Source organism: Phacochoerus africanus, chromosome 11 (assembly GCF_016906955.1).
Source record: "Phacochoerus africanus isolate WHEZ1 chromosome 11, ROS_Pafr_v1, whole genome shotgun sequence".
Classification (NCBI taxonomy): Eukaryota; Metazoa; Chordata; class Mammalia; order Artiodactyla; family Suidae; genus Phacochoerus; species Phacochoerus africanus.
The window spans coordinates 6,050,618-6,077,901 of NC_062554.1; the positions used below are offsets into that span (position 1 = coordinate 6,050,618).

General features: G+C 55.9%; 4 protein-coding genes and 1 long non-coding RNA gene across 17 annotated transcripts; 2 read left to right on the forward strand and 3 right to left on the reverse strand.

The window, feature by feature from the left end:
* The first annotated feature begins 40 nt into the window (after positions 1 to 40).
* Positions 41 to 10,539, forward strand: LRRC51 (leucine rich repeat containing 51). Of its 3 annotated transcripts, none has more exons than XM_047753252.1 (6): positions 41 to 152; positions 3,019 to 3,239; positions 3,852 to 3,989; positions 8,189 to 8,394; positions 9,921 to 10,069; positions 10,316 to 10,539. In XM_047753252.1, exons 3-6 carry the CDS (start codon positions 3,926 to 3,928, stop codon positions 10,458 to 10,460), a joined length of 564 nt encoding a protein of 187 aa, XP_047609208.1. In that variant the 5' UTR covers positions 41 to 152; positions 3,019 to 3,239; positions 3,852 to 3,925; the 3' UTR covers positions 10,461 to 10,539. The 3 variants fall into 3 exon arrangements, with proteins under 3 accessions (XP_047609208.1, XP_047609206.1, XP_047609207.1); XM_047753250.1 differs by having other exon boundaries at positions 3,156 to 3,239; XM_047753251.1 differs by having other exon boundaries at positions 3,177 to 3,239.
* LOC125111325 (uncharacterized) lies at positions 4,688 to 7,769 on the reverse strand. The gene is made up of 2 exons (XR_007130856.1): positions 5,100 to 7,769; positions 4,688 to 5,026 (listed from the first exon to the last, which is right to left on the reverse strand). It is a non-coding gene; the product is annotated as an uncharacterized LOC125111325 (long non-coding RNA).
* A 768-nt stretch (positions 10,540 to 11,307) lies between the features above and the next one.
* On the reverse strand, positions 11,308 to 17,315 carry LAMTOR1 (late endosomal/lysosomal adaptor, MAPK and MTOR activator 1). Its single transcript, XM_047753254.1, has 5 exons — positions 17,119 to 17,315; positions 12,953 to 13,098; positions 12,692 to 12,769; positions 12,238 to 12,364; positions 11,308 to 11,928 (listed from the first exon to the last, which is right to left on the reverse strand). Exons 1-5 carry the CDS (start codon positions 17,158 to 17,160, stop codon positions 11,836 to 11,838), a joined length of 486 nt encoding a protein of 161 aa, XP_047609210.1. The 5' UTR covers positions 17,161 to 17,315; the 3' UTR covers positions 11,308 to 11,835.
* A 1,977-nt stretch (positions 17,316 to 19,292) lies between these two features.
* On the forward strand, positions 19,293 to 23,249 carry TOMT (transmembrane O-methyltransferase). The gene is made up of 3 exons (XM_047753266.1): positions 19,293 to 19,736; positions 21,555 to 21,751; positions 22,262 to 23,249. Exons 1-3 carry the CDS (start codon positions 19,478 to 19,480, stop codon positions 22,580 to 22,582), a joined length of 777 nt encoding a protein of 258 aa, XP_047609222.1. The 5' UTR covers positions 19,293 to 19,477; the 3' UTR covers positions 22,583 to 23,249.
* On the reverse strand, positions 23,232 to 26,731 carry ANAPC15 (anaphase promoting complex subunit 15). Of its 11 annotated transcripts, none has more exons than XM_047753261.1 (6): positions 25,436 to 26,505; positions 25,277 to 25,358; positions 25,009 to 25,133; positions 24,181 to 24,240; positions 23,722 to 23,859; positions 23,232 to 23,568 (listed from the first exon to the last, which is right to left on the reverse strand). In XM_047753261.1, exons 3-6 carry the CDS (start codon positions 25,126 to 25,128, stop codon positions 23,509 to 23,511), a joined length of 378 nt encoding a protein of 125 aa, XP_047609217.1. In that variant the 5' UTR covers positions 25,129 to 25,133; positions 25,277 to 25,358; positions 25,436 to 26,505; the 3' UTR covers positions 23,232 to 23,508. The 11 variants fall into 11 exon arrangements, with proteins under 11 accessions (XP_047609217.1, XP_047609216.1, XP_047609215.1 ...); XM_047753260.1 differs by having other exon boundaries at positions 25,009 to 25,138; XM_047753259.1 differs by having other exon boundaries at positions 25,226 to 25,358.
* Between the last annotated feature and the right edge of the window lie 553 nt (positions 26,732 to 27,284).

Consider the following 27,284-nt stretch of genomic DNA (forward strand, 5'->3'; position numbering starts at 1 on the left):
CCCCCGCCCGCCTCGAACTGCAGCTCGCGGAAGGTATCGCGGTAGCGCCTACCGCGCCAGCCGGGACTTGTAGGCGAAGGTGGTTACCATGGAGTTGCGCCGAGTAACGCGGCGATAGTAGGACGCTGAGGCTGGCGGGGAAGCACCTGCGGGTGAGTTGAGCGGGGAGGGGCACACAGAAAAACTAAGAACTTCTCTCCTCGGGGATCTGAGACAACCTCGTCTTAACCCTTTTCTTTTTTTTTCTTCTTCTTTTTTTTTTTTGGTCTTTTTGCTATTTCTTTGGGCCGTTCCCGCGGCATATGGAGGTTCCCAGGCTAAGGGTCCAATCGGAGCTGCAGCCACCTGCCTACCCCAGAGCCACAGCAACGCGGGATCCGAGCCGCGTCTGCAACCTACACCACAGCTCACGGCAACGCCGGATCGTTAACCCACTGAGCAAGGGCAGAGACCGAACCCGCAGCCTCATGGTTCCTAGTCGGATTCGTTAACCACTGCGCCACGACGGGAACTCCGTCTTAACCCTTTTCACAACGACAAGGCACAAACCCATATGGGATAAACGGGCTCGTGGCGGGGGGGGGGGGGGGGGGAGGCGGAGATATATACCCATACAGATGTGGGGGTGCTTAAGATCTCCATCATCACAGAATACGACCCCCTAATACTACTGTCTCAAGTCCCTGACACATTCTGGAAGATCTGAAACTCCTTCAGATATAGGGTTGGTTTTCCTCTGATCAACAGAAGACCCTCTGCAAGACATGGGAGTGGGATTAGAGCAAATCAAAAGTCTCTAATTCTGGGGATGTAGGAAAATTTCTGGGGCTTGAACGGCCCCTTTCCTTCCAGGCAGGAAGACCCAGAGTAGAGCCTCCTTTTCAGAGAGTCAGCAGGACCTTCCACACATACTTAGGAGGGGTCCTGTCTTTACCTCTTCTCCCTGCACCTCCTCTGTTGTCCGTCTCCCCAAGGTCTGCAATTAGAGCTTCATTCCTTCTCCAGACTTCATGACAGAGCCGTTACATCTAGTAACTTACCTAGTGCTTTCACAGCCTCTTTCTTTTGAACTTTGTGAATCCAAGAATATTTATCCCATATCACAGACTGGAAAACTGAAACCTAGTGAGAAGTAGTGACAGAGGCCACGCACCAAGTCAGTGACAGCTAGGACTAGATCCCTGTCTGCCAACTTCCAGCTAAGTCTCTAGCTTGAGCTTACAGCCTCTCTAGTTTAAGAATGTGTTCCAAGTAGTAGATTAAACCGTCCCAGGGACAGTTTTTAAGTGGGCTGTCGTGGGGGGGAGTGAACAATATCAGATTTGCATTTTGCAGGATTACTCTGGTTGCAGTATGCATAATGGCTGGGAGGGAAGGCAGAAAGGAAGTGATGGTAGCTCGGACTAGAGAAGAGACATTTAGGAAGCAAAGCTGACAGGAATTTATGCTGGATGGGAAATGGAAGGGGGTATTCAAGGTAACTCTTGGTTTTCTGACCTCCGTAATGGTGGGGAGAGGGGAGAACACTGGAAGAGATCCAGGAGTACCCAGAGATTATGAGTTCACCTGCAGACGTGTTGCTGGTGCCTGTCTTGGAGATAGCCTGGAGGTGGTGAAGAGGCAATTGGTTATACAGATCGGGAGCGCAGAGATGAGGACCAGGCTGGGCTTGAGTAAATTCAAGTGTGGCCTGGCCTGCCAGTGTTCCATGAGCTGTGGTGTAGGTCGCAGATGCATGTGGGATCCGGCGTGCCTGTGGCTGTGGTGTAGGCCAGCAGCTGCAGCTCCGATTCAACCCCTAGCCTGGGAACTTCCATGTGCTGCAGCTGCAGCCCTAAAAAGACAAAACAAGAATAATAAAAACTTACAAAAAACTTGCCCTTAAGTAGTTTAAGCTAAAATCCACGTCCAGCAGTGCTGGACTCCAAGGTCCCAACTCGGACTGGCTTTGAGAAAAGTACCCAGTCTTGCTCAGAGGCATCCAGCTTGTGGGTGCTCATGTGGGACCGGTCGAGGTGAGAACACGAGCCAGCTCCCCTGTTTCTACAAAAGAATAATGTGCTCTTTATTATGTCTGCAGATTTGATATCCAAAGACTCAGCCCCCCCCCCAGTCAACAACCCATGCCCAGCAGGCCAGGCCACACTTGACGGAGGAGGATTCAGCTGTGAAGTGACTCCAGCCAGCACTTCCCCAAAGCTCACATGAGACCACTGCTCTTTGACAGGAAGACATTCGCTTCCCACTCCTCTGTCCTTGCATGCGTCAGGTCACTAAAAAAAGAAATGACTTGAACTGTATTAAGCTGACGCTGAATTACAAACTATTAGGTCCACAGCTCTTAAGAGAATTTCGTTCTCTCTGCATACACACTGTTTCCTTGAATCAAAAATTGAGAACCACAGATGCTAAGGTTTCCCCTTTTGCTTTAGACGGCAGAGATTTCAGGGATATAGGCTTAGTATCTTAATTCCCGGCATACCTTTGTCTTCCTTTGTTCTGACTGCTCATCTTTCGCTTCCATGGGTTCACTTCCTGCCTCCGTGCTGGCCAGTCCGGTAGCCTCTGATCAAGAAGCACTGTCCCAAGTGGAACGTGCTGTAAGTGTAAAGTACCTCGATTGTTAATATGAATGGTATGTTGAATGATATTTGGAATATACTGTGGTAAATAAAACATATTACTAAATTTAATTTCACCTGTTTCTTGTGACTGTTCTTTTTACGGCTACTGTACATTTTTTAATCACATACGTGAAAAAAACCACACATGTGGCTTGCATCCCTGACGTTCATTCTGTTTCTGCTGGACAGCTCTGCTCTTCAAGTCATGTTTCATGAGGGTGTTATTACTGCACACTACCTCGAATCCTTTGGGAAAGCAAGTCAGGTAGTAAAGGCAAAGGAGGTGACAGCCGTGGATGAAGTGAGAAGGGGAGGTGACTGGGACACATGCTTGGCAGTCTGTCTGTTCTGTTTCACGTACCCCTTTAAAGCGTGTCCGCTCTCCTCTTCCCAGGTGAATAGTGTTCCCATGGCTCTGCCCAGTCTCGAAAAATTCTCAGCTTTCCTTGAGCTAACAGATGGGAAAGGATCTGCTACGATGATTCACGCCACACTGTAAATGACTGATAACACTGTGTTCACCCCTCTTAGGAGGTATTTCCATTTCAACAGGGAACAATCCCTGAACCCAAAGGAATGAATCCCTAATGGTGGAGTTTCAGGCGTCAGTGACAGGTGAGTGAGAATGAGGTAGATGCGGATTTCATGTGTACGTGTGTCTATATGTATATATATATATACAACTCCACTCAGGATGTGGCTGGAAGTGGGGTCTTTGGATGGAAAGACAATGGGGCCTGCAGACAAGCTGAGCAGAGCAGGCAGCAAATCCCCATCAGGGTCCGACTGCAAAGGGCCATCAGACAAGAGATGCAGTGCAGGCTGTCAGGGGTTTGTTAAGCAACAGAAGAGCCCAGCTGATGTCACCAGAGGGTAGGTATCAAGACAGCCTCCACGGTAACGGCAGTGGAGTAGCAGAAGGGCCTTCGACGAGGATCTGGAGACTGTGAGTGCAGGCCGCAGTGCCTCACTGGCTTAACTCTGGGCAAGTGCTTTCCCCTGGCGTCTCAGCTTCTTCCCCTGGAGGTTAGAAATGGGGGTTATAGCTGTCAGTGAGCCCTAAGGGATGTGAAGGTGCTCAGAGAAGCTGGAAGGGGCCTACAAAGGCGAGTAATGATGAGTGTCTTCAGCCACGTAAGCCTGAAATAGTGGCGGGCAGAAAGCAGGGGTTGGGGGAGCTTCTGCAGAAACTGAGGACCAAACGCCAGCCCTTCTCTGTCCCCCCAGGATGAACCCGGATCCCCAGGGCCCCCACTTACACCTGGCAAATGATGGCCTGAGCGGTGAACAAACAGGACAGTATGGACACGTCGGTGCAAGAGCCCCCGCTCGACTACTCCTTCCGAAACATCCATGTGACCCAAGGTCAGCCCCCGAGCACAGCGTTCCACTCGCCTTGGCAGCAGACTGGGTGGGGGGAAGTCAGTCTTCTCCTTAAAAGCCTAAAGAGACTCTTCCCACATGCTTGCAGATTTTTTTGGTTGTCCTTTTTGGGAGAAGTATTGGGTAGGGAGGTGGGAGCGGAAGGGTTTGGCCTTTTTAAAAATTAGCAACAGACCTGAAAGGAACCAGGGGGCTTTCAGGGAAACCGATGGTCTTCAGAAGAAGCCAGGCGATAGGAAAGTCAGGTGGAAGAAAACTGGGGAGCCGGTCTAAATCAGCCAATAGTTTTTTACTCTCTGCTTTTTTACCTGGAGGGAAGAGGCTCTCCCAGCCAACAGGCAGAACCCTCTCTCCTGTCTGAGGACCCAAGCCTGCTCTAATCACTGGTAAAACACGCGGGCTCTTGTTACTAACAAACTGGCATGGGAGTTCCCGTCGTGGCTCAGCGGGATTACGCATCTGACTCGGAACCATGGGGGTGCGGGTTCAATCCCTGGCCTCGCTCAGAGGGTTAAGGATCTGGCATTGCCATGAGCTGTGGTGTAGGTGGCAGACGTGTCTCGGATCTGGTGTTGCTGGGACTGTGGTGTAGGCCGGCTGCTGCCGCTCTAGCCTGAAAACCTCCATGTGCCTCAGGTGGGGCCCTAGGATGCACAAAATCAAAACAACAACAACAAAACCTGGCTGACTCCAGTTTATATAGCTGACAAATTTTATATGCATTCCAGTCACATCCAGTTTACTCCATCATCACCCACACTCACTGCAGGTTCCAGTGCCACCCACACACATTCCCGTTTCAATCCTCGTGCTTGTGAATGGGCAGCTCGTACCTCTCAGGAGGGGACACAGGGAGGCTCTCAGCAGTATCGTGTTCTCAAGCCAGTGTCCTCCCTCCCAGGGAAGTCTTGCCATCTTTGTCACGGGCTCTTTCACCAACACAGCAGCACAGGTTGACATCATGGATCCTAGACCCCCCGTCTGGCTTTGATCTTCTCTCTCAGGTGATCCGTGGCCACCTTTAAGTTGAGGAAGCAGGTGGAGCCTCACCAAGGGTATGGAGACCCCCTGGGTTTGGGTCAGGGTACTTACTGCTTGGGCTGACATCGGCCACAAGAGTTCCTCCCATTTGTTCTCACAGCACACATCCGCCTGCCGGGATCTTCCTTATTACGCGGGCCTCGCTGCTGACGGATGCAGCCCATGTTTCACGGGGGTCTCGCTGCAGTGATGGCTGTGGGCAGAGAGCCGAGGCGACAGGGGAAGAAGTACGGCTCCCCCCTCTGCCCTGGGAATTCCTAGCTCTGAGTCGGGAGGTGTAGCTGTGCCATCTGAGGTGTCTTCAGAATGAGGACAGGCGCAAGCTGTCACGGCCAAGGTTAACGCCACAGCACACAACAGAACCTGTGCCGAGGCCCTGGCTTTCATTCAGTCGTTAAATATTGAGCATCTCCTATTGTTTAGCACGTCTACATATCCGTGCGTGTGTATACGTGTCTGTGCACACATACACCAGGCATTGCACTCCTTGCTGAGCGGGGGGTGGGGGGTTGGGGGAAGAGGCACATCCAAGCCCCAAAAGGCCAGTCTCCTTGGTTTTCCCAAACTGCATGGAGCGCGTATTTAAAACTGGGGTTCAAAGACAGTCACGTTGAGGGGTACCTGGTACACCCTCTGCTGAATTAATCCATGTAGGGATCACAGGACCCGAAATGGCAGTGACTTTGGAAGATAACCAGTCTGCTACCTCCAACCGTGGTCCTCTCGCTGCTCGCAAACCTACCGCTGGGGGAGCCCCAGTGCTCTGTCATGGGGAGAGGAATGATACGAGGTTCCTCCCATCAAACTGACTTCTGCCCTCTGCGCACACCCGGCGAAAGTTCCATGACAAGCCTTCAGAGCTACGAGGACAGAATTGTTTGCCCCAGGTTCCTGGAGCCAGACAACGCCTGGTTCTCTAAGTGTTGATGTTGTGGCCCAGTGTCCAGACTTCGCTTGGCCTTCTCTAAACAGGGCAGCTTCGATCAATGCTCATGAGGCCAGGGAGCAGGAGGTGGATTCTGAGGACAGACCGCTGGAGTCTGTATTACTGGTACAGAGCTTAACTCAGCAGCCTGCTGCAGGCTGGATGCCGTCCTCCACCCCCGGAGCAGCCTCAAATTGTGGGCAGTGCCACCCCACCAGTGTTCCCCAAGCAGCTGCCTCATCGGACTAGGCACTAGTCTAAAGCCACATGTGGGCTTATTTTGATCTTAACTTGTGTTCGTCTTTGATTTCAGGGTTCACAGTCAGACGTGAGGCTGGGGTCAGGATGAGGAGTTCATTTATGAGCGTCCAGGACCCTCCTGCCACCTCCCTCACCCTTAGGCCCCAACTTTGGGGTCCACTCCCTCCAAGGCTAAGACAGAGAGCCATCTGGTGGATGCTGCCTGCCCTGCAGCGGAGGAGGAGGCATTCTGGTCGGGTGGGGCTGGAAGAGTGCCCAGGAAGAGCTGAGGTGAAGACAAACTAGCAGTTGGGCAAACAGAAAATCCTTCCTTCCCGGGAGGCAGCTTTAGACAAGTCACCAGAGGCACGGGGGTAGCAGGAAGAGTAGTCACGGTGGCCAGAGCTGAGGTGTGGTTCTGGCTCTGTGTGCACACGCCATGCTAATGAGCCTCCAGTGTGTGTCTCCAGAGCTTCAGGCCTTCATATCCAACTGCTCACTTGGCTTCTCTGCTCTCTTGTGCTATAGAGACCTCGGCTATGCCAAGACCAAGCCTTAATGCATCATCTTCTCAAACATGTTTCTCCTTTTCTTAATCCGGTGTCAGCCCACAGGACTGGCATCTCCCCAGGCCTCAGGAAACTAGGCAACACTCTTGACTATCATTCCACCCTGACATCCAGTCAACCATCAAGTCACGCTGATGTTACGTCCCTCTCACCCTTGCTTAGACGACTGAAGAGGCCAAATTGGCCTTCACCGCCCTAAAATCCATGCTCCACACTAAAGCTTCACAATCCTCTTTCTGAAGTGAAAACCCTGAATCATCTCCTTTGCTTTAAACCCTCCAGGGGCTTCCCATCGCCCAGAGGATACAGTCGAAGATGCTCAAGCTGGTATTCAGGCTCCTCGCCTCCTCCCGCTCCTGCTCGCTCCTGCAGCTGACGCACGTGTGCCCATGCTGCTCATGCTTCCGTGTCTTTCTCACCTTCTCTGGCTGGCTCGTGTCTATCTCCTAATCCACTGGGATTCCCAGCTCAGGCTTCACCTTCCCTGGGAAACATCCCTGAGCTCCCAGGCTGGGACAGGAGCCCCTCCTCCATGCTTCCACAACTTAAATAGCATCTGTCCCATCATGTTGACCCCTGGGTTCCATCGGGCTCATACCAGCTCCTCCAGGGCACAAGCGCATGCTTCACCCGCTGTTACTGGTACAGAGCTAGTACAGACGGATGCTCATCTTGTTGTCCGCTGTACATCCAGCAGCCGGCAGACGGCACTCGTTCACCATTAACGGGAGGAGGGGATGTGAACAGTGTGTGACACTGAAGTCAATTCTACGGGCTCTACCAGTGGCTAATTCTGGACTTGGTGCTTCACCATCTTCGTTCAAGCCCAGCACCTCCGGTTCTTGGCTTCCTCACCTGCACAATCCCCCCTCCTCCAACTCCCACAGGGGACCCAGTGTGATACAATACACACGAGAGGAGCATGTGTCCCAAACCAAGAGTTTGGGATGGGAAGTCTTTTTTTTTTTTTTTTTTTTTAAGGGCCACACCCACGATATACGGAAGTTCCCAGGCTAGGGCTCAAATCAAATCACAGAAACAGAGCATCCAAGCCACATCTGCAACTGATACCACAACTCAGGGCAACGCGAGATCTTTAACCCACTGAGTGAGGTCAGGGATCGAACCTGGGTCCTCAAGGATACGAGCTGGATTCGTGACCCCACTGAGCCCCAGCAGAAACTCCCAGGATGGGAAGTCTTTTGGTCCTACCTCCAGAGATGAATCCTCTGGCTGCTGGGGTCTGCGGAACAGTGGATAGAGTCGCCTAGACACAGCATGGGGCTGTGGCCCTGCCAGCCCCTCCAGCTGCAGCTTAGGCTACACATCCTCCCAGGGCTGTCCCTTCCCACTCCCCCCGAGAGCCAGAAAAGCTGAATTACCCACGCCTCGCTTTGTGCCCACAGACCTGTTAAGCGAGGAGCCACGGACAGGGCTGCGCCCATTACGGCACTCGAGGTCGGGGAGGTCAATGACCCAGTCCCTGTGGCTCAACAACAACGTCCTCACTGACCTGAGAGACTTCAGCCGTGTGGTTTCACAGCTCCTGGAGCACCCGGAGAACCTGGCCTGGATCGACCTGTCCTTCAACGACCTGACTTCCATCGACCCTGTGAGTCCAGTGAGGGAGGGCCCGAAGCCACCTTGTCCAGCCCCTAGCCTCCCCACCGCCCTCATGTCATCAAGGGAGCAGTGAGGCAGCCCAGTGCTGTGCAGCGCACATGGCGGGGCACTCAGACCTAGGTTCCAATCCAAGATTTGCCTCTTTCTGACTTTGGGATCTTGGGCAGGCTCCCAACCTTCCAAAACCCAATTTGCCAGCATTATAAAGATCTTGCAAAGATTCAATCACGATGTCTGCAAAGTGGCCTGTACCTAGGAGGCTGAAGAAAAACTGCGGCTCAGTACTGGGCACCCACTGTGCTCTGTGCCAAGTTCTTTGCAGAGGCAGGTACTAGAAGTACAGCCCTTACTTCCACGAACTCCGACTGTCTCAAGAAAAAGAGCTGGGAGTTCCCGTCGTGGCGCAGTGGTTAATGAATCGGACTAGGAACCATGAGGTTGCGGGTTTGGTCCTTGCTCAGTGGGTTAAGGATCTGGCGTTGCCATGAGCTGTGGTGTAGGTTGCAGACGCGGCTCGGATCCCGAGTTGCTGTGGCTCTGGCGTAGGCCGGCGGCTACAGCTCCAATTCGACCCCTAGCCTGGGAACCTCCATATGCCGTGGGAGCGGCCCTAGAAAAGGCAAAAAGACAAAAAAAAAGAAAAGAAACAGAGCTGGCCCCCTTTTGTCCAGGGTCTGTACTAGAGGGCAAAGCATGGCATGGAAATTGTCCCCCACGTGCAGTGATCTCACTTTACAATTTTTGTGGGGGAGGTGGGGGTTAGTTGGCTTTTCTTTTTACAGCCATACCCGCGGGAACCCACGGCACATAAAACTTCCTGGGCCAGGGGTCAAGTCCTATGCCACAAATTGCAGCGACGCCAGATCCTTAACCCACCAAGCAAGGCCAAGGATGGAATCTGTCCGTGTCCTCAAGGACACTATGTCAGGTTCTTAACCCACTGAGCCACAACAGGAACTCCAAACTACTTCAAAAAATAATAGTAACAATAATAATGGCCACACCCATGGCACTTGGAAGTTCCCAGGCCAGGGACCGACTCTGAGCTGCAGCTGCAACAATACTGGATCCCTTAACCCACTGCTCCGGGGTGGGGATCGAACCTGCACGTCCACAGGGACCTGAGCCACGGCAGTCAGATTCTTACCCCACTGTGCCACAGCGGGACCTCCTTAACTACTAGTTTGAGAGCTCTTACGTTTCTAGCATGATGCAGTCCCCTGTTCCCTGTTGTGACAGAGTCTCAGATCACTGCTAAGGGAGAGGCAGGAGTACCCAGGCACCCGGAAGTCAACAGCAGTGCCAGGGCCCCGGGCCCAAACCTCCCACCCGAGATCACAGTGCCATGTCAGTGGTACCGCTACACCCCTTCGGTGGGAAACGAGGGTAGGCTGCAGTTAATTCGGCGTGGCTGTGAGAGGGACACGTTGCTCCTCAGACTCTTCTCTGCCCACCCGTCAGTCCTGAGCCTGGACAGGGGCTCTGTCCAGCCTAGCTTCCGGTCCCCCCCCCCAGGTCCTGACAACTTTCTTCAACCTGAGCGTCCTCTATCTCCATGGCAACAGCATCCAGCGCCTCGGAGAGGTGAACAAGCTGGCTGTCCTCCCTCGGCTCCGGAGCCTGACACTCCATGGGAACCCCATAGAGGAAGAGAAGGGGTACAGGTAAGGCCCCCCCGCCCCCGGGCGGTGGGCTCCAGCTGGGCTCTGGTGGGACAAAGGAGGAGAAGAGGCAAGCAACCCGACACCATCCCCTGCTGTGCACCTCTTGCTGTGGGTCAGGATAAACTCCGTCTCCCCCAGACTCCACTCAAGTCCCTGCACTCCCTGCAGCAGGGGAGACGGCAGCGGCTGGGGGAGGGGGAGGGGGCCTTAGAAGGGAGCTGCTCTCAGCCAGCGTCTCCCCCGCAGGCAATACGTGCTGTGCACCGTGCCCCGCGTCACCACATTCGACTTCAGCGGGGTCACCAAAGCAGACCGCACCACGGCCCAGGTGTGGAAGCGCATGCACGTCAAACCGAGGAAGGCCCGGAGGACCGAGCACGACGCACGCTGAGGCTTCCTGGGACCCCAGCCGTCCCAGGGGCCCGAGGACGCGGTCGCGTGTGACAATAAATAATTTGAGCTGTTCAGCAGGTTACGAGTCCCCTGTGATGATGCCCCCGACTCAGGCAGCCGCCGGGAGCGCTGGCCTCACTTCACCGAGACAAGGGGCAGGGGAGGGAAGTCCCGGTGCCTGGGACGCAGGAGACCCGGGCTTACTGCACAGCCGTGGGAAACCCAGGGACCTCATCCCACGTCTCCGGGCCCTTCGTTCCTCTTTAGCTCAGATATCCCGGGTTAGAGGTGCTTCACAGAGCACCAGGGCTCCGTGGAGATGCCTCGGAGGCCTCCATGCAGGAGGCCGAGAGGCAGGGCTGTGGTCTCTGAACCCACCCACCTTCAATCCTGTCAGAGCAGTTCCACTCTTGTGTTGACATGCTGTGATTCTGCTTGTGATTTCAGTTGATAAAAAGAACCCTCTGCTTCAAATTCTAAGTTGGCTGACTCCACATGAGCTGGTCTGCCTGCACACCTCCGCCCCTCAGCAGGCTTCCCAGTAAATCCCACTGAGCCTGAGGCTGGGCCCCCGACAGCGACAGCTGCCTCGGATTCAGGGTTGTTCAGCTTTGACAGCGTTCTCATCACGGGACGAGGGACGAGCCCACCAACGTGAGGTTACAACCCAGGCGGAGTCTCAGGAAGACCTGGGAACCCGAACCCTTAGCTCCCAGGTTCCTCCGGTGCCCCTGGAAGACAGCCTCCCCCGCCCCCCACCGCATCCGCCTCCTGGCTCACGGACTCCAGCAGCCAGAAGTAAGTAGGAGGGTGGCAGGCAGGACAGAGGGGCTGGAAGCAGCACACAGATGGATACACTTCCTTTATCGAGGGTGACAAACCAAAACAAAATCGAAAAACCCCAAACATGTAAAAACCCAGGGTGCTAGAAATACAAACTCAATTCATTCAAATTCAAGCTCGTCCAGACCCTGGTCACATGCCCTTGAGGTGCACGTGAGCACCAAGTCCGGGAGAGGGGGCAGGAGGGAGGCAAGAAAGGGTGGGCAGGGGGCCTGTCAGGGGCCTGTGACCGCCGTCGCTGTGGCACCTCCACCTTCCCAGTGACGGTGAAGGCCCTGTCCCTGTGCCCCCCCCACCCCGCCCTGGCCAGGGCTTCGAGGGCCAGTCCCAGGAGCTGCCACCCTCCCTCGCTCCATCCTCACTTGCTCAGGCTTCCAGCCTCGCTCTCCTCCTCCTCCTCCTCCACGTGCCAGGATTCGTCGCAGGTTAGGGTTCTGTGTAAGCCGCAGTGAGGCTGGGGGCCGGGGAGGCGGGGTGGAGGCGGGGTGAAGAGAGGAGAGCTGTGCAGCGGCAGGGGGGAGGCCCCCTCTTCACGGGATCCCAAACTGTACAACCAGCTCCTCTTTTGCGTCCACGCGGATCTGAGAAAGTGCACTGTAGGCATAAGCAGCTATCCTGGAGACCTGGGACAGAGGGACCGGGAGAGATGAACAGACGGACAGGTGAGAGGGGAGACCCGGGGGCGGGGGGGGGGGGGTGGTGTCAGGTGGCCAGAGGGGTGGGAATGACGGGGGACAGGGAGCCAGAGAGAGGCAGGGACGGGAAGGAGAAGGAAGGGGGAAGAGAGGGCATGGGGAGGAGAGAAGAGTGAGGTGGGGGTGAGCGGGCCACAGGCTGCCAGGCTCCCTAACTCCACTTCCCTGCCTCCTCTGAGGCCTCTGCCACACCCTGGGCAGGCGGGTGGGCAGGCGGGCGGGGTGAGGGCGGCTCACCTGCTGCAAGTCGGAGAAGGGGATGGGCTCGCTGGCCAGCACTTGGTGGGGCTGGCTGGTGAGGGACGGCAGCGGCGGCAGCTTCTTCCAATGGGTCAGGCTGCTGCTCAGCACGGCCAGGCGGGTGCTGGCCGAGGAGAAGAGGAGAGGGAGGGTGGGGACGGCCGCCAGGCCGCCGTGGGCCCAGCCAACCCCGGGCCAGCCTCCCACCCTCAGCGCAGAGAAGCAGGTGACGGGGCCTCAGCTCACCTTTGGTCTCCACACCCTCGCGTGTCATGGGGCAGAGCGGGTCAACGCCAGCGCCCGCTGAGGCACGCGAGGGACCTGCGGCCACTCTCCCGGGCCGCGCCCAGACAAGGAGCTGGCCCGGGGCCCAGGCGCCAGAGCTGGACGGGGTGGAGGGGACGCGAGGAGCCCGAGCGGCCCGAAGGGGCCGAGCCGGCCGGGCACTGACCTGTACTGCCTCGCCCGGTCCATGTACTCGTGCTGCTCCATGCCCTGGGAGTCAGCGGCAGACACGTCGATGATGTTGCTTTGGGGGGAGAGGAGGCAGAGGGGACGTGACCCCAGGGCTCTGTGACCCGGTGGAGCAGCGCTGGGCTCAGAGGCATCGCTCCCCCCCGCCTCACCCGACCCGGCCCCCACGTGCTGGGCCTGGCTCCGCCTTTAAGGTGGAGGCAGGAGCTCCGCCCGGGCCTGGTCCTGTGATGCCCACCTGGCTGTCTTGGCGAGGATGGAGGAGAGCAGCGCCTGCTCATCTGTGCGAGCGGAAGGCAGGCTGTGGTAGTTGGGCTCGGCTCCATTGAGGGCTTTGGTCGGGGGGCTGCTAGGGTCCAGCAGCAGCTTCCGCTCCTCTCGGTCCTAGGAGAGGCCAGGGAGGAAACTTCAGCCTCAGCCCTGGGTCCAGCCTCCCTTCACGGGGGGCTCTCCTCTCGGCCCGGCTCCGATCTTTACCAAAAACACTTTCATTAGGGATCGCCCGGGTGCCCAATGCCCCAGACCCTGCCTGCCCTGGGGAACTCAGCTGAACTGGTGGTCTAGGACGAATTCAAGTGGAACCAAGCTGTCCTAGAGGCCTTGAAAAAGATGGACAGGAGGGGAGTTCCCGTCGTGGCTCAGTGGTTAACGAATCCGACCAGGAACCGTGTGGTTGAGGGTTCGACCCCTGGCCTTGCTCAGTGGGTTAAGGATCCGACATTGCCGTGAGCTGTGGTGTAGGTCGCAGATGCAGCTCGGTCCCTGAGTTGCTGTGGCTCTGGCGTAGGCCAGCAGCTAAAGCTCCGACTGGACCCCCAGCCTGGGAACCTCCATATGCCACGGGAGCGGCTCTAGAAAAAGGCAAAAAGACCAAAAAAAAAAAAAAAAGATGGACAGTGGTGCAACGCAGTTATTCTGTAACAGACCTGCAGCTTCAGAAAATAATCCAACCCCAGGTGGAGAAAAGACAGCGAGGTGGAGGTGGAAATACCAAAACAGCGGGGTCTGGAGAGGAAACGGACACAAGTGAGGAGCCCAAGGACGGCCTCCTGATCTCTCAGACCAGATCCTCCCCGACAAGGCTGTCTGCTGCCAGGACGGAGAGGCCCTGGGAGGCCCAACAAGGCCCTGGCCCCAAGGGAGAGCGAGCCCAAGCTCTCAGCAGCTGTTCCTCACGTCATCCCGGGACAGGAATCCCAGCTGCAGCCTCCGGATCCTGCGGTCCAAGTGTCCAAGCACCTGCCGGAAGGGCCCCCCACCCCGCCCCTGCCAAGCTCCCTTTGTGCGGGACTTCCAGAAACAAACCTGGTGCGCCCAGTGAACTGGGACCCACGCGGTGGAGCTGGTCCCTCCTGGCCAAGGCTCCACACGCCACAAGGGGCGCTTCTTTAGTTTTTGGCAGCCCTGCTTCTGTCTGCCTGTGCTAATCACAACCTCCAGAACTGACCTGGGGCCAAACCCAGTTTCCCTGGTCATGCATAATTCTGGGTATTAACTCCCCTGTTTTAGTTTCTTGTTCTAATCCACTGCGATCTTCTGAATACGACCCTGACCTGAACCCATCAGCTGCAAATCCCTGCTGGCTTGTGTCAGCCGCAAATTGGATAAGCAGACAGGCTGGGTATCTATCCAAGCCATAAAGAACAAGGGTACCCAGGACAAAATCAAGGACAAGGGGCCCCTCCTGGCTAAAGCTGACGCACCAGCCCTTCGTGCCAGACCCCCTCAGGGGTCCATCCCAGGCCTATCTCAGTTCCTACCACAGACTTTCACGCTTGCAGGCTGCCAGCTCCCCTGCCCACAATCCACAACTCTCCTTATAAAGGGCCACTTCCTCTGGCCCCGCCTGCCCTGCCCTGCACGGGACCAGCCCTTCACAGCGCTCTTCCTACTCAACCCTGAGCTGCCTGTGTCCAGTTTCCAACAGCTTCTGCCTCATCAGCTCCAAACTTCTAGACACCCTGCCCTCCCTAAAATACAGGGTATTAAAGGGGTAGAAAGACCAAATGTTTGCCAAAAATTAAACTATCTCTAAGGAAAGCTGACTACATAATGAAGACAGAGTTGGCTTGCTATGTGCCCATTCTTCCCCCAGTCCCAGTTCAGACAGATCCTCCTGCAGGACAGGGCAGTTTCTCCCCTATCCAGGGTCCTTCAAAATCAAGGTTGCGGGAACTCCCACTGTGGCTCAGCAGGAATGAACCCGACTAGAATCCATGAGGACGCAGGACCCTGGTCTCACTCAGTGGGTTAAGTGCGGCTGTGGCTGTGGTGTAGGCCGGCAGCTGAAGCTCTGATTCTACCCCTAGCCTGGGAACTTCCATAGACCGCATGTTCGGCCCTAAAAAGCAAAAAACAAAAAAAGAAAAACAAGGTTGCTTTCCTGAAACCTAGACTCCTGGAAGAGGCCATGCTACCGCCGTCAGAGTGAACAAATAACATCACGCCACCCACAAGAGGGCGAGTGGAGCAGGGGGGGTGGTTTTTCACGCCACCGTTTGTCCCTGGATCACTGTCAACCTGGACGTCCAGAGTCTCACTCTCTCCTGTAGCACAGGTGCCTGTGACTGGCCACCTGGTCTGTGGGAGCTAGAATCACCGCTTGGCCCAATGGATAAAGACGCGACTTGGCATCATGACACCTTGGCTGTGGCACTTCTCAGCTGTGTAGCCGTGGCTAAATCACTCAGCCCGTCTGAACTTTTTTTTCCACTTTCAAATAGACATGACCCGATGACAGAGGTTCGGACAGAGTCAAGTGAGATCATCGTAAAAGGCCTTTGAAAACTGTAACGTGTTATTTCTTTTTATTATTGTAACAAAGATGCAGAAATGAGAGTAGGAAAGGGGCCTGCCCAAGACCTGAAAGAGGGGACAGTGAATGGTGATGGCTTGCAGACCAGGCAAGCAAGCCTTTGCCACATGAGGCCGCAAATCACCCAGGACTGATCAAGCACCATCTCTGGGAATTAGAAACAGCAGTGAAAGCCCATCAGGGGGAGGTGGAGAACCAGGAGAGCATCAGCTGCCACTAGAAGCTGGTTTCTCATAAAGCACTAACCTTTGACTCATTCCCTGCAAGAGTCCACACTATGCTTGAAGAGCCAATTTCCCATTAGGCCACAGTTTTCCCAGTAGACTGGGCCACTGTCTCCTATTCCTAACAGGCTGCCTGCAGTGAGTTGTGAGGCACAGCCCTGAGGCACACCTAGCACAGGCACAGAAACATGAGCGAACGTCCACGGGGGGTCCGGAGACTTAATGAGGCCCAGGAGCCACTCATGCCTCCCATACAAATGATGGTTTCCCAAGCTTAAGTCCTTGACTCCAAATAGGTTCACTGAATCACTGAAGAAGGACCTACTTCCCATGTACCAGTGATGTAATCCATTTCTGTGACCATCTACTCCACTTGCTGAAACCTTCCTGCTGTTTCTGGGTCTGTTGAAATGGAGACTCCAGGCTTAGAGGCCACAGAAAAGCAAGTGGCCAACAACGTGAGACTTCATCCTTGAAAAGGTCTGTCCCTCCTCAAAGGAGGTCAGGCAGGGCAGGGTTTAAAGTGTGGCAAGAAGTGAGAGGAGAGAATACACCAAGGGGAAGAGGGAGCATTTAAAACTGTACGTGCCTCACAGCCTAATCCTTTCTGCCAAGGGAACCAGATCTACACCCAACTCCCCAGGACAAGCCCCCCCTCTACCTAGAGGAGCCTTCAGGCTCCAGGCAGGGGCTGCACTGAGGGAGGCCAAACGGAGTTCCCTATCCTACCTCTCTTCCCCGAGCCTCAGCCTAGCGAGAGCTAAACCTGATCTGTGGCTTTCCAACTTCCCACACGCCGCGCCCCCCCAAGTCCTCACCGTGTCTATTAAACCCTTCACTGACCAACTCAAACGACACCAATTTCCAGAGGCCTTCTCTGATCTCAGATTAGCAGTGACCTTCCTTCTTCAACTCCAGGGATTCAGAGTCTATACACGATTCCGGATTCACATCAGCTCAATCTGACTTAGCGCCTCGGCTTACCCACCTCTACAACGGATTCACAAAGCTCGCTAATACAAACACGAAGCAGGCACAGGAACCTGGGAAGAGAGCGCTTCCCCGGGACCTAGGCTGAGGATCCCTGAGGTTGTAAAGGTCTCAAGGTAGGGGCAAATGGAACGGGCGGGGGCGAGCAGGAGAGGCGGCGGCCTGCCACCCCAACACGGGGGCTGTGCCGACAGAACTGGGGCTTTAAAGGGGGTAGGAGCCCGGCCCGGCGTCTCCTCTGTAGGCTGTCCCCTCCGGGCCTCCGTACTCGGGGAGCCCCACAGTCCGGCGGACCCTCTTTCGCAGGCTTTTCTCTGGGCCCCGTGCCCCGGGGTCTCAGCCCTCGCTCCCGAGCCCCGCCCGCGGCGGCCGCACCTGGTCCGAGTCCTCGTTCTCGCTGCTGTAGCAGCACCCCATGGCGGGGGTAGGGCCGGGCGCTCAGGCCGCGCCGAGCAGGGACGGCGTCCGTCAGGAGCCCTTCCGGTCACATGACCCGCGCCTGCATCCAGCACAGAACCACAGCCCCGCGCCAACCCCTTTCCAGAGCTGCGGCTTGCCGCGGCTGCCGCCGGAACCCCGGCATCCGGCCCCGCCCCCAGCGCGTGATCACTGCCAGCCAATGGGAAGGCGTCCCCGCGTGACAGGCCGTGAGACACGTGACGCCAGGAACGGGAGGGGTGAATCACATGATTTCAGCCTCTTCCCGGTGTCAGCTGGAGACCTCCCCTGCCCGGGAGAGAGGCCCTTCCTTGTGTGATGTGGGATGTCCGGGGAGGGGGCCCCCAGACTACCTCTGTGGGCCATTAGGCGATTTCATACCGAATGCCATTGCAGGGGCGAGGGAGATGCAGACTCGACACTCAAAGAGCGCCCAATGTGGTTACACATCCATAGGCCCCGGTTGCCCGGCGTGGCTTCCAACGTGGGGTGTGGGGTGTGGCTTCCCACGTGGACTGGGGGTCCGAGACTTACTGGAAGAAGGAAACTTATACCTTCACAAGCAACGCAGAGTGGAGCTCAATCCTGGGAGAGGAGATACAGCCCGTGTCACTGATCTGGCCCTCGGGCACTTCTCTTCAATGCTGCCTTTGTACAGCAGTACTAGTAATCTAACACACAAAGCTCATCATCAGTGCTCTTCCTGGAACCATGCCACATCTTCTCTTGGACTCTGAAGACAAGTCCAAGTCTGTCATGCAAGGTTCTGCAGAGCCAGACACCCACTCCAGGCCTGGGACAGTGGAGGAGGGATTGGGTGAATGTCTCACCAACCATGGGGAAACACTGTTTCCTGGTTGACTTCCTGGACTTTGCACACGTGGCCTAGCACGTCGTCTCCCCCACCGTGTGGGCCTGCCAGAAGTCCCTGTGTTTAGAGCATGCGTTCTAGTGATCACATTGTACTATGTTCTCTGTTCCTGTGTCAGTCTCTTCTACCAAAGGTGGGGTTCCCGGGGACAGGGGGCAGGATCTGACTCTTCTTGGTGACTCAAGTCTCGGCATTTGCTTAGAATTTGGAATTCATGAATAAATTACAACTTCCCATTAACTTGGCCCACACTATACTCTGTCCTGAACCAAGGGGTTGAAGGAGAGATCCCCAAACCCAGGAGCTCTGTTACCCTTCAAATCAAGACCATGGAGTTCTATAAGTTCTTTGAAGGCTCCTGAAGGGTAAGAGGCAGCTCCAGCTTGTCCCTGGGGCTGGTAACTTGACCTGCTCTTCTCAGGTGACAGCAGCAGCCTCAGCATCAATAATTGAGAGCAGGTCCAGCCTGCCTCAGAGTTCCTCCCCACCCCAAGGACTGCCCCCTCTTGTCTTGTGCGCTGATATTCCCCTAGCAGGAGCCTCCAGCCCAGGTAAGCAGGGCCCTTGTGTGTGGGTTCCCAAGCACACCAGTTCAGACTCACCATTGCCCAGCTACCCATTTCACCCCATTCATACACTCCTACTTTTAGTTCCCACCACCAGTGGCCTTGAAAAGGTCAGATGGTCCAGGGAACTTTTGGGAGCAAACAGGGCACTTACCCCCCGCCCCCAGGGGTCCAGAGATGGGGGAGGGGAGAAGAGGCTGAATGAGGGGAAATTGTGTCGCTGTGTGTGCGAGTGTGAATGCGAAGAGAGAGAGAACAGAGGAGGAAAGTGCTAGGAGGGGAGATAAGACTGGGGAAGAAACAGACCCTTCCCACCCCCAGGGAAGAGCTGACAGAGTGAGAGTCCCCGGGTAGTGAGGATACCTCATCCAAACACTCTAGGGAGTGTTTTGATTGACTTTTACTGAGGCAGAGCAGCGACAGGGGAGGGCTTCCCGGCTACAAAGTTGTGCTCTGTTGCTAACAGTGATGGATCAGAAGAGACCCCGCAGGCAGTGGATAGGGTGGGAGACCTTCTGGAGGAGCTGGTGGAGAGGGTCTTGAAGGAGGGCGAGGGGAGAGGGGTGGAGGGAGTGAGGTGAAGATAGACCAGGGGCCAGAAGTGGGAAGAGATGGTTTGGGGTTGGGTGCTGAACTGGACGGCACGGAGTCCTTGCAAGTACACAGGTTTGGAATCAAACCAGCTTGGATTCGAATCCTCATTCTTCTGTGTGACCCTGGACAAGACAGCCTTTCGGAGCCATGGTTTGTAAAATACAGGGGTAGTGATTGTTACTGGAAGGGCTGCACAAATGACAGGCAGACGGCACTGTGGGTTTTCCTACCTTCCTCCCTCCACCGCAGGGCCCAGGTAGGGACCATGTCCCCCGCCATCGCGCTGGCCTTCCTGCCACTGGTGGTGACACTGCTGGTGAGGTACCGGCACTATTTCCGACTGCTGGTACGCACAGTCTTGCTCCGGAGCCTCCGAGACTGCCTGTCAGGGCTGCGGATTGAGGAGCGGGCCTTCAGCTACGTGCTCACCCATTCCCTGCCTGGGGACCCCGGTCACATCCTCACCACCCTGGACCACTGGAGCAGCCACTGCGAGTACCTGAGCCACATGGGGCCTATCAAAGGTCAGTGTTGCCTAGCCTTCTGCTCTAGGAAGCACCTCCAAGGTGGTGAGGAGGATCTGGGACCTGCTGCCTTTCTGGGTGAACTGGGAACATTCTTGATCTTCTGTGGCCTCTTTTTTCCTCCCCTGGAAGTGAGGGGGCTGGGCAGAATTATGCATTCGTCTAGCAAAATTTATCACCACTGCTTTTTTTTTTTTTTTTTTTAAGGGTGGTGCCCGGGGCATGTGGAGGTTCCCAAGCTAGGAGTCGAATGGGAGCTACAGCTGCTGGCCTACATCATAGCCACAGCAGTACCAGATCCAAGCCGCATCTGCAACCTACACCAAGCTCAGGGCAACACCAGATCTTTAACCCACTGAGCGAGGCCAGGGATCAAATTTGCCACCTCATGTTTCCTAGTCAGATTCGTTTCCACTGTGCCACGATAGGGACACCTGTCACCACTGCTTTTGTATCAGGCATGTGCTAGGTGCTGGGAGAGAAGGCAAAGGCCACAGGGATGAATCAGCCGTAAAGGCTGGCCTCAAAGGGGGCATAACACAAGGGAGTAACCGTCTCAGCACACCATCCATAACGCAGTAATTATCTGTGTCTGAGCTTCCCCCCCTGTCATGGAGGCTCCTCCATCCCATTCAGGATACTGTCTGCCTGGATTTGTCTGAGTCCCAGCTCCCAGCATACGTGTTTTAGTCTTATTTAACAAATTCATGGAGTTCCTGTCGTGGCTCAGTGGAAACGAATCCTATTAGTATCCATGAGGGCACAGGTTCAATCCCTGGCATCACTCAGGGGGTTGAGGATCCGGCAATGCCGTGACCTGTAGTGTAGGTGGCAGACGTGGCTGGGATCCCAGGTTGCTGCTGGCTGTAGCGTAGGCCAACGACTACAGCGCTGATTCAACCCCTAGCCTGGGAACCTCCATTTGCCATGGGTGTGGCCCTAAAAAGACAAAAATAAATTCATCCAATTCAGTGGTTATGAAGATATTCAATGAACAGGAGTTCCCATTGTAGCTCAGTGGATGAAGAACCCAACATAGTGTTTCTGAGGATGCACGTTCAATCCCTGGCCTTGCTCACTGGGTCAAGGATCTGGCATCACTGCAAGCTGTGGCATGGATCGCAGATGTGGCTTGGAACCTGCATTGCTGTGGCTGTGGTGTAAGCCTGCAGCTGTAGCTCCGACTCCACCCCTAGCCTGGGAACTTCGATGTGCCATGGGTGAGGCCCTTGGGGAGGGGGGGATATTCAATGAACAAAACAAGGGAGGTGAAAGTGGAAGGTCTAGCAAAGATCTCTCAGGAGCCTGGATGGTGGTCTCAGAAGCCTGGGGGTTGCTTCTGCCTGGGCCCTCCTGGAAAGCAGAGGGACTGCTTTCGAGTTGGCTGGGTAGTTGAGGACAGAGGAAGGGAAGGGCAAGGCCAGCGCATATATAAATGCAGCAGGAAGGAATGAGTCAGCATGGGTGACTCTGGGCACAGCAGTCCGGGATGTGGTGGCAAGAACTGAGAGTTGAATCTGGGAAGGTAGGACAGGATCGGGCCCAAGAAAAGTTCTGAATGTCAGGCCGAGGAGCCCATGTTCAATCCCAAAGGCCTTTAGGAGCATAGGAACCAGGGAGCGAAGGGTCGGGTGGGTTGGAAAGATTCCCAGTGGCTGGTGTGAAGGAGGCAGGCTTGGAGGGGCAGGGAGACGAGTGGGGCTGCTCTAGGACTACGATCCAAGGAGGGCGCGAGACTCGAGCGGATTGGAACCCCTTTCTGGGAGGGCCCATGCATCCAGCGCCCGCGTCTGCTGCAACAGCCATTTCCCCTCACAGGTCAGATCCTGACGCGGCTGGTGGAGGAGAAGGGCCCTGCCTGTGCGCTGGAGCTGGGCACCTACTGCGGGTACTCCACGCTGCTTATTGCCCGTGCGCTGCCCCCTGGGGGCCGTCTTCTCACTGTGGAGCGGGATCCACACACAGCAGTGGTGGCTGAAAAACTCATCCGCCTCGCTGGCTTCGACGAGCGCACGGTCAGCCCCCACCTCCTCGACCCTGGTCTCTTTCCTGCCACCCCCGGCCTGGCCCCAGACTCCCTCCCCTGGGTAGTTGAGGACAGAGGAAGTCTCACCTAGTGGAAGCACACAGCTCCATGTAGGGAACTGGGACTAATAACTGGAAAGATAAGAGCTCTTGTCCTCCTGCTCCAAGTCATTGGTACAAAGCTGCTGCTGGATGACAGGGCAGCAGCTAAGAGGGAAGTCTCTGGAGGCCTGCAGATCTGGGCCCAGGCCTTAGCTTGCCTCTTGTCAGCTGTGTGATCTTGGGCAGAGCACACGTGCTCTGCACCTCGGCTCCATCATGGCAGAATGGAAACCACAGTGGAGGTTCTAACTCCGTGAGTGCTGAGGCCAGAGAACACGTGAGAACCCGGGTGGGGACCAAGGCCAGGGCCTGGCACAGAGTAAGCCAGACCCTGGCGGGGTCTGGTGTGGGAGAACAAACCCTCCCAACCTCACCGCCAGCTCCTCGCACCCCCACAGGTAGAGCTCATCATGGGAAGATCAGAGGAGGTGATCCCGCGCCTGCGAACCCAGTACCGGCTGAGTCGGGCTGACTTGGTGCTCTTGGCACACCGGCCCCGATGTTACTTGCGGGACCTGCAGCTGCTGGAGGCCCATGCCCTGCTGCCAGCTGGTGCCACTGTGCTGGCTGACCGCGTGCTCTTCCCTGGCGCACCCCGCTTCCTGCAGTACGCCAAGAGCTGTGGCCGCTACCGCTGCCGCCTCCACCACGCTGGCCTCCCCGACTTCCCTGCCATCAAGGACGGCATAGCCCAGCTCACCTACGCTGGGCCTGGCTGAGGTCCTGCCCCGGTGGGGACTTACTGCCTGCCTCTCCCACCCCAACCAAGCAAGGTCCTCAGAACATCCCCCTGGCTCCCCACAGTGGACTGACCCACACTGGGCTCAGGGCTAAGCAGGCTCTCCTGCCTCTGCCCCACTCTGGCTCCACATTAATCTGAGGCCACAAGTTCTGTCAGGCTGCTTGAGCCCTGGTCCCCCGCCTTCCAGTCCAGAGCTGTGGATTAACAGGCAGCAGCCTTGAGCCCCCATCCCAGCCCTATCACTGCTTAGCTGGCTATTGCACAGGAGTCCCTGCCCACTCTGAGGTTTAATCTGTTCTTTTAACACCACGGAGGCTGAGCTCCAGGGGCCTCCCGGTTCGGGCCTCAGATAGACCACCCCTTCCCAGCTTCCTAGTCCATGCATTCAGGGTGGGACCAGAGGAAACAGGCAACACTGGGTCAGAGGCCCTGCGGGAATGGCTAGGTGCAGGCCGGGCCAGGGGAAATGGCAGTGGAGCCTGGGTCCACGGCCAGGGCTATGCTGGCCTTCCCTAGTCCCAGCCCACATCTGCCTGAAGTCCCTGGAGTACCTTCTCCCCAAAGCTCAAGAAAAGACGTTAGACTCCTCTGGGCCCCACCCAGAAATAGACAACAGACATGGGGGAAAAATCAGTACTGTGTCTTTATTAAAGAATTAGAAAGAAACTAGATCAGCAACCAAGGAGTGAGGTGCTGGCCAGAATGGTGGGGTGACTCAGGCCTTGGGGATTCAAGGGCAAACGAATGGCCTAGGAGGGGCCACGGAGGCCAGGTCCTGCAGCAGCTGAGAAGGCGCCCAAGGGTGAGCTTTCCAGCACTGGGGGTGATCGGCTGGTTCTGCAGGGGGTCCAGGGTGGGGTGGGCTGACCTGGAACCTCCCTGAGACCACTCTGCCTTGTCTACCTAGATCATCCACTGGTCCTGATCCTGTTCGTTGCCTTCCATGTCCACCTGGAGAGGAGGCTGGGTGTGGGTGGGGAGGGGCCTCAGCCACCCGGCCTGCCCCATCCCAGACCCTGCCCTTGGCTGGATCCAGGGTTTCGGCACCCACTGGCTGCCAATTCGGTCCGGGGTCAGGTCCCAGGAACAGAGGCGCTCCCCGACACCCGGGCCTACCTCATTGACCTCTCCGTCATCAGGTGACTCGTTGTAGTCGTTCATCTCATCCATGTCCTGCATGTCCTCGTCGTCCTCTGAGTCCTCCTCGCTGTCCTCATCATCGTCTTCATCTTCCTCTTCCTCGTCGTCGTAGTGCTGCGGAGGCAGGGAGAGCCTGAAGGTTCCTCAGGTCTGCCTGGGCCCGCTCAAGGACTGGCCCACGTGGAGCCTCTCTCTGGGGCCAAGGAATGAGCGCCACTCCCCGGTCCCGTCCCACGTGACTCTAGCAGGCAGGTGCACGCTCTGCAGGACCTCAGCGCTAAGCCCTGTGCCCAGCCCGGCTACCTCACCTTTCTGACCCCCACCCAGAACCGAGGACCACGACTGCTCTGGAGTCAGAGGCCGGACCTTCAGACTTAGAGCAGATCCTTCATTCCTCTGGGCCCCACAGAGGCCCCACCTGCTGGAGCCACTCACCTCTGAGGCCGGCTTGCCGATAGGTACCAGGTTGTTGTCTTTCTCTGCGATGCTCTGGAGCTGTGGCCGAAGAGGGAGGAAAGCAAGGCCAGGGCCCAGGCAGGGCAGGTCAGGGGCATGGGACGGTCCCTCCCTGCCCCCAAGACCCCTAAGGGTAGAGGAGAAGCTTCCTTCCAATTTTCAGGAAGATTCAATCCGTTTCTCGCCTGACATCTGCCACTTACTTAAGAACTTGATCCAACTACATAACCTCTTTGGGCCTTGGTTTCCTGATAAGATTATTGTGAGGATGAAGTGAGAGACTATCAGCCTAGAACATATCATTGCCTAGATCCTCAATAAACAGTCAAAATGATTATTTCCGGAGTTCCCATCATAGCTCAATGGAAACAAACCTGACTAGTAGCCATGAGGACGTGGGTTTGATCCCTGGCCCTGCTCAGTGGGTAAAGGATCCAGTGTTGCCATAAGCTGTGGTATAGGCTGCAGACAAGGCTCGGATCTGGTGTGGCTGTGGCATAGGCTGGTGGCTAAAGCTGCAATTAGACCCCTAGCCTGGGAACCTCCACAGGCCGCAGGTGCCGCCCTAAAAAGACAAAAAAAGAGACGATAGACTATGCTATAGGGGAAAGAGCCTGGGCTCCAGTCTGGCCTAGAGGTCCCATGGTCCCCAGCAAATTAGGGTATCACAAGGAGGACAACCTAGGCCCTCAGCTCTCAGTTGGAATCTTCCCAGCTCAGGGCAAAAAGTTTGCACAAGGCAGGTCTCCAAAGTAAGGCTGGGTCATGGCCAGTGAAGCTCCCCTGCTGGGCTAGATCCTCACTCACCCAGGCCTGATGCTGCTGTTCTTGTTGCTGCAGCTCCGTCTCCTCCACACAGGGTCGATCCAGATTAAACCAGAGTGTCTCAGTCACACGGGGGAAGAGTGAGGGGAACAAGGTGGACATGGCTCCTAGACTGAGGGACAGGGTCAGGTGAATTGAGCTCTCAGAAGTGTTTGGTTTTTGACCGTCATTTGGTTAGTTTGATTTGGGGATGGGGTACCTTTGGGAAGGTAGCAAGAAAAAAGCCTCTCCTTGAGGGAATCAGACAGACCTCGGTTTGAATGCTGGCTCCACTACTAGCTGTTTGACCTTGGCTACGTCACTTAACCTCTCTGAGCCTCAGACACCATCCTCTGTAAGACAGGGACGATAATGATCATATCACCTTCACCACCTTCTGATAACTAAGTCTTTACTAGAAAGTACTTACAGTATTTATAGGCTGTTCAAAGGAGGGAGGAGAATGGGAGCCACACGTGGAGGAATCCAGAATGCAGACTGGCATCACAAAATTCTACAGAATCGAAGATGGCAGAGCTCTGCTTGATCTTTACCTCCTCCAGACAGAGACCTACTTTCTGCTCCTCTCTGATGTTCCATGCCATACCCATCCAGTGTCAGAAATGTAGGACACTAACCACCTACTAAACCACAGCCGATTGGTGGAGGAGGGTTACCACACGCAGGTATAGCTCAGTAAGACATTGTAAGTGCCTGAGTAATGTATAAGTAAGTAGGTGGAAGATCAAACGGATAAACTAGCATCTGAGCGAGAGAACAAGTAAATTCAGCTCAGATTAAGCAGCTGGGAGGGCTGACCAGGAAGGTCCCAGAGAATCTGAATTAGAACCTTTCAGCTCACAGGAAAACTGAGGCCCAGTGACTGGCCAACAACCAGCTTTAGGTCCCAGTGATTTGGGGCACAGAACTTTTTGGGGAGATCCAGGTCGGACACTAGAGATGACCAGGAGAAAAGGATCTACGTCTAATTCTGCTTCTGCCCTAAGTTATTTGACTGATCCGGGGCCAGCCGCTGCCCCTCCGTGGACCTCGGCTGCCCGGCCCCTTTAACACGGCCCACGGAACCCACGCTCCCGTTCCTCAGGTACCAAAGGGCCAGAGAGCTGGGCTCCTTAAACCCAAACCCTCGCCGCCAAACTACCAGCCATTCTTTGCTTGTTATGATAATAACCGCGGAGTTGACCAACAGGGAGAAGACGGGGGCGGGATTCGACCAGGTATTTGCACCTATAGGGTTAATCACTAAACTGAAGAAACCCAGTGACCTGGAAGAACTGTTGAGTGACAGGAAGTGACACCAATGAGTGGCGGATCTGTGTGACGGGGTGGGGCTTAGCCTCGAGAAAGCGGCCAATGAGTTGGAGCTCTTTAATGTTAACGGGAGTGTGAACAGCGAGTTCCTGAGGAGGTGGGTGCGGTGAACAGAGTTTCTCTGGAGGAGGGAGGAAAGAAGGGGTAAGGGGACAGTAGCCGCAGCCTTCCTTCTGTACTTACCGCGCCGGGAGGCGGCAGCCGGCGGCAACCCGGAAGCACTTCTCTTTGCCAGAGCGGAAGAACCCGCCAGAACTCGGGAAACACCGCACGCATGCGTCTTTGGTCTTCTTTTGTTTTCCCTCTCCCGCCCACCAGACGGGAAGTGACGCTCACACGTTAGTCACGTGTTGGGTCGACGTTTGGCGAGCCGCTGCATGGCCCCGCCTTCAGCCTCAGCCAATCGGCTTCTTCGTCGCGGCCCCGCCCCGACGCCCCCCACCCCCCCCCGTCTGGCTTCAGGCGGTATTTGCAATGCAAAACTTCATGAAAAACAGCTGGCGGCCTCCAGCGTTAGGAATGGCACATTTTCCGGCTGCGTCCCAAGAAATTTAGTCCGCTTCTACCCCGGAGTCGCCAAGTGGTTTTATCCCCCACCTGTCTATCTGCTCTCGCTCTCAGTTTTCTGTTGGGCGCATACATTCATACACGTATGCCTTCACCAGAAATACTTGAGTCCCTATTATATTCAGTATTCCAGGCCCTGCTGGAAGCTGGAGATAAATCTAGGAACATGGTCTCTTCCCTCAAAGACCTCTGCAGTTAGTCTGTAGTCTGCAGCCCTGTAGTGGACTCACCATTCCCTTAAGATCGCCTGTCCAAGGAGTTCCCATTATGGCTCAGTGGAAATGAACCCAGCTAGTATCCATGAGGATTCGCGTTGGATCCCTGCCCTCGCTCAGTGGGTGAAGGATCTGGTGTTACTGTGAGCTGTGGTGAGCTGGGAT

What these genes read in the sequence shown, in the direction of transcription:
- LRRC51 (XM_047753252.1), top strand. Translation starts at nt 3,926, where the DNA reads ATGGACACGTCGGTGCAAGAGCCCCCGCTCGACTACTCCTTCCGAAAC. An exon ending in AAACATCCATGTGACCCAAG is followed by an intron (nt 3,990 to 8,188) that starts GTCAGCCCCCGA and finishes TTGTGCCCACAG; the next exon opens with ACCTGTTAAGCGAGGAGCCA. An exon ending in ACCTGACTTCCATCGACCCT is followed by an intron (nt 8,395 to 9,920) that starts GTGAGTCCAGTG and finishes CCCCCCCCCCAG; the next exon opens with GTCCTGACAACTTTCTTCAA.
- TOMT (XM_047753266.1), top strand. Translation starts at nt 19,478, where the DNA reads ATGTCCCCCGCCATCGCGCTGGCCTTCCTGCCACTGGTGGTGACACTG. An exon ending in CCACATGGGGCCTATCAAAG is followed by an intron (nt 19,737 to 21,554) that starts GTCAGTGTTGCC and finishes TTCCCCTCACAG; the next exon opens with GTCAGATCCTGACGCGGCTG. An exon ending in CTGGCTTCGACGAGCGCACG is followed by an intron (nt 21,752 to 22,261) that starts GTCAGCCCCCAC and finishes GCACCCCCACAG; the next exon opens with GTAGAGCTCATCATGGGAAG.
- ANAPC15 (XM_047753255.1), bottom strand. Translation starts at nt 26,613, where the DNA reads ATGCGTGCGGTGTTTCCCGAGTTCTGGCGGGTTCTTCCGCTCTGGCAA. An exon ending in GGCTGCCGCCTCCCGGCGCG is followed by an intron (nt 25,520 to 26,520) that starts GTAAGTACAGAA and finishes TCGATTCTGTAG; the next exon opens with AATTTTGTGATGCCAGTCTG. An exon ending in TTGAACAGCCTATAAATACT is followed by an intron (nt 24,241 to 25,435) that starts GTAAGTACTTTC and finishes CTTCGGCCACAG; the next exon opens with CTCCAGAGCATCGCAGAGAA.
- LAMTOR1 (XM_047753254.1), bottom strand. Translation starts at nt 17,160, where the DNA reads ATGGGGTGCTGCTACAGCAGCGAGAACGAGGACTCGGACCAG. An exon ending in ATCCTCGCCAAGACAGCCAG is followed by an intron (nt 12,770 to 12,952) that starts GTGGGCATCACA and finishes CTCCCCCCAAAG; the next exon opens with CAACATCATCGACGTGTCTG. An exon ending in GACCGGGCGAGGCAGTACAG is followed by an intron (nt 12,365 to 12,691) that starts GTCAGTGCCCGG and finishes CTCCTCGGCCAG; the next exon opens with CACCCGCCTGGCCGTGCTGA.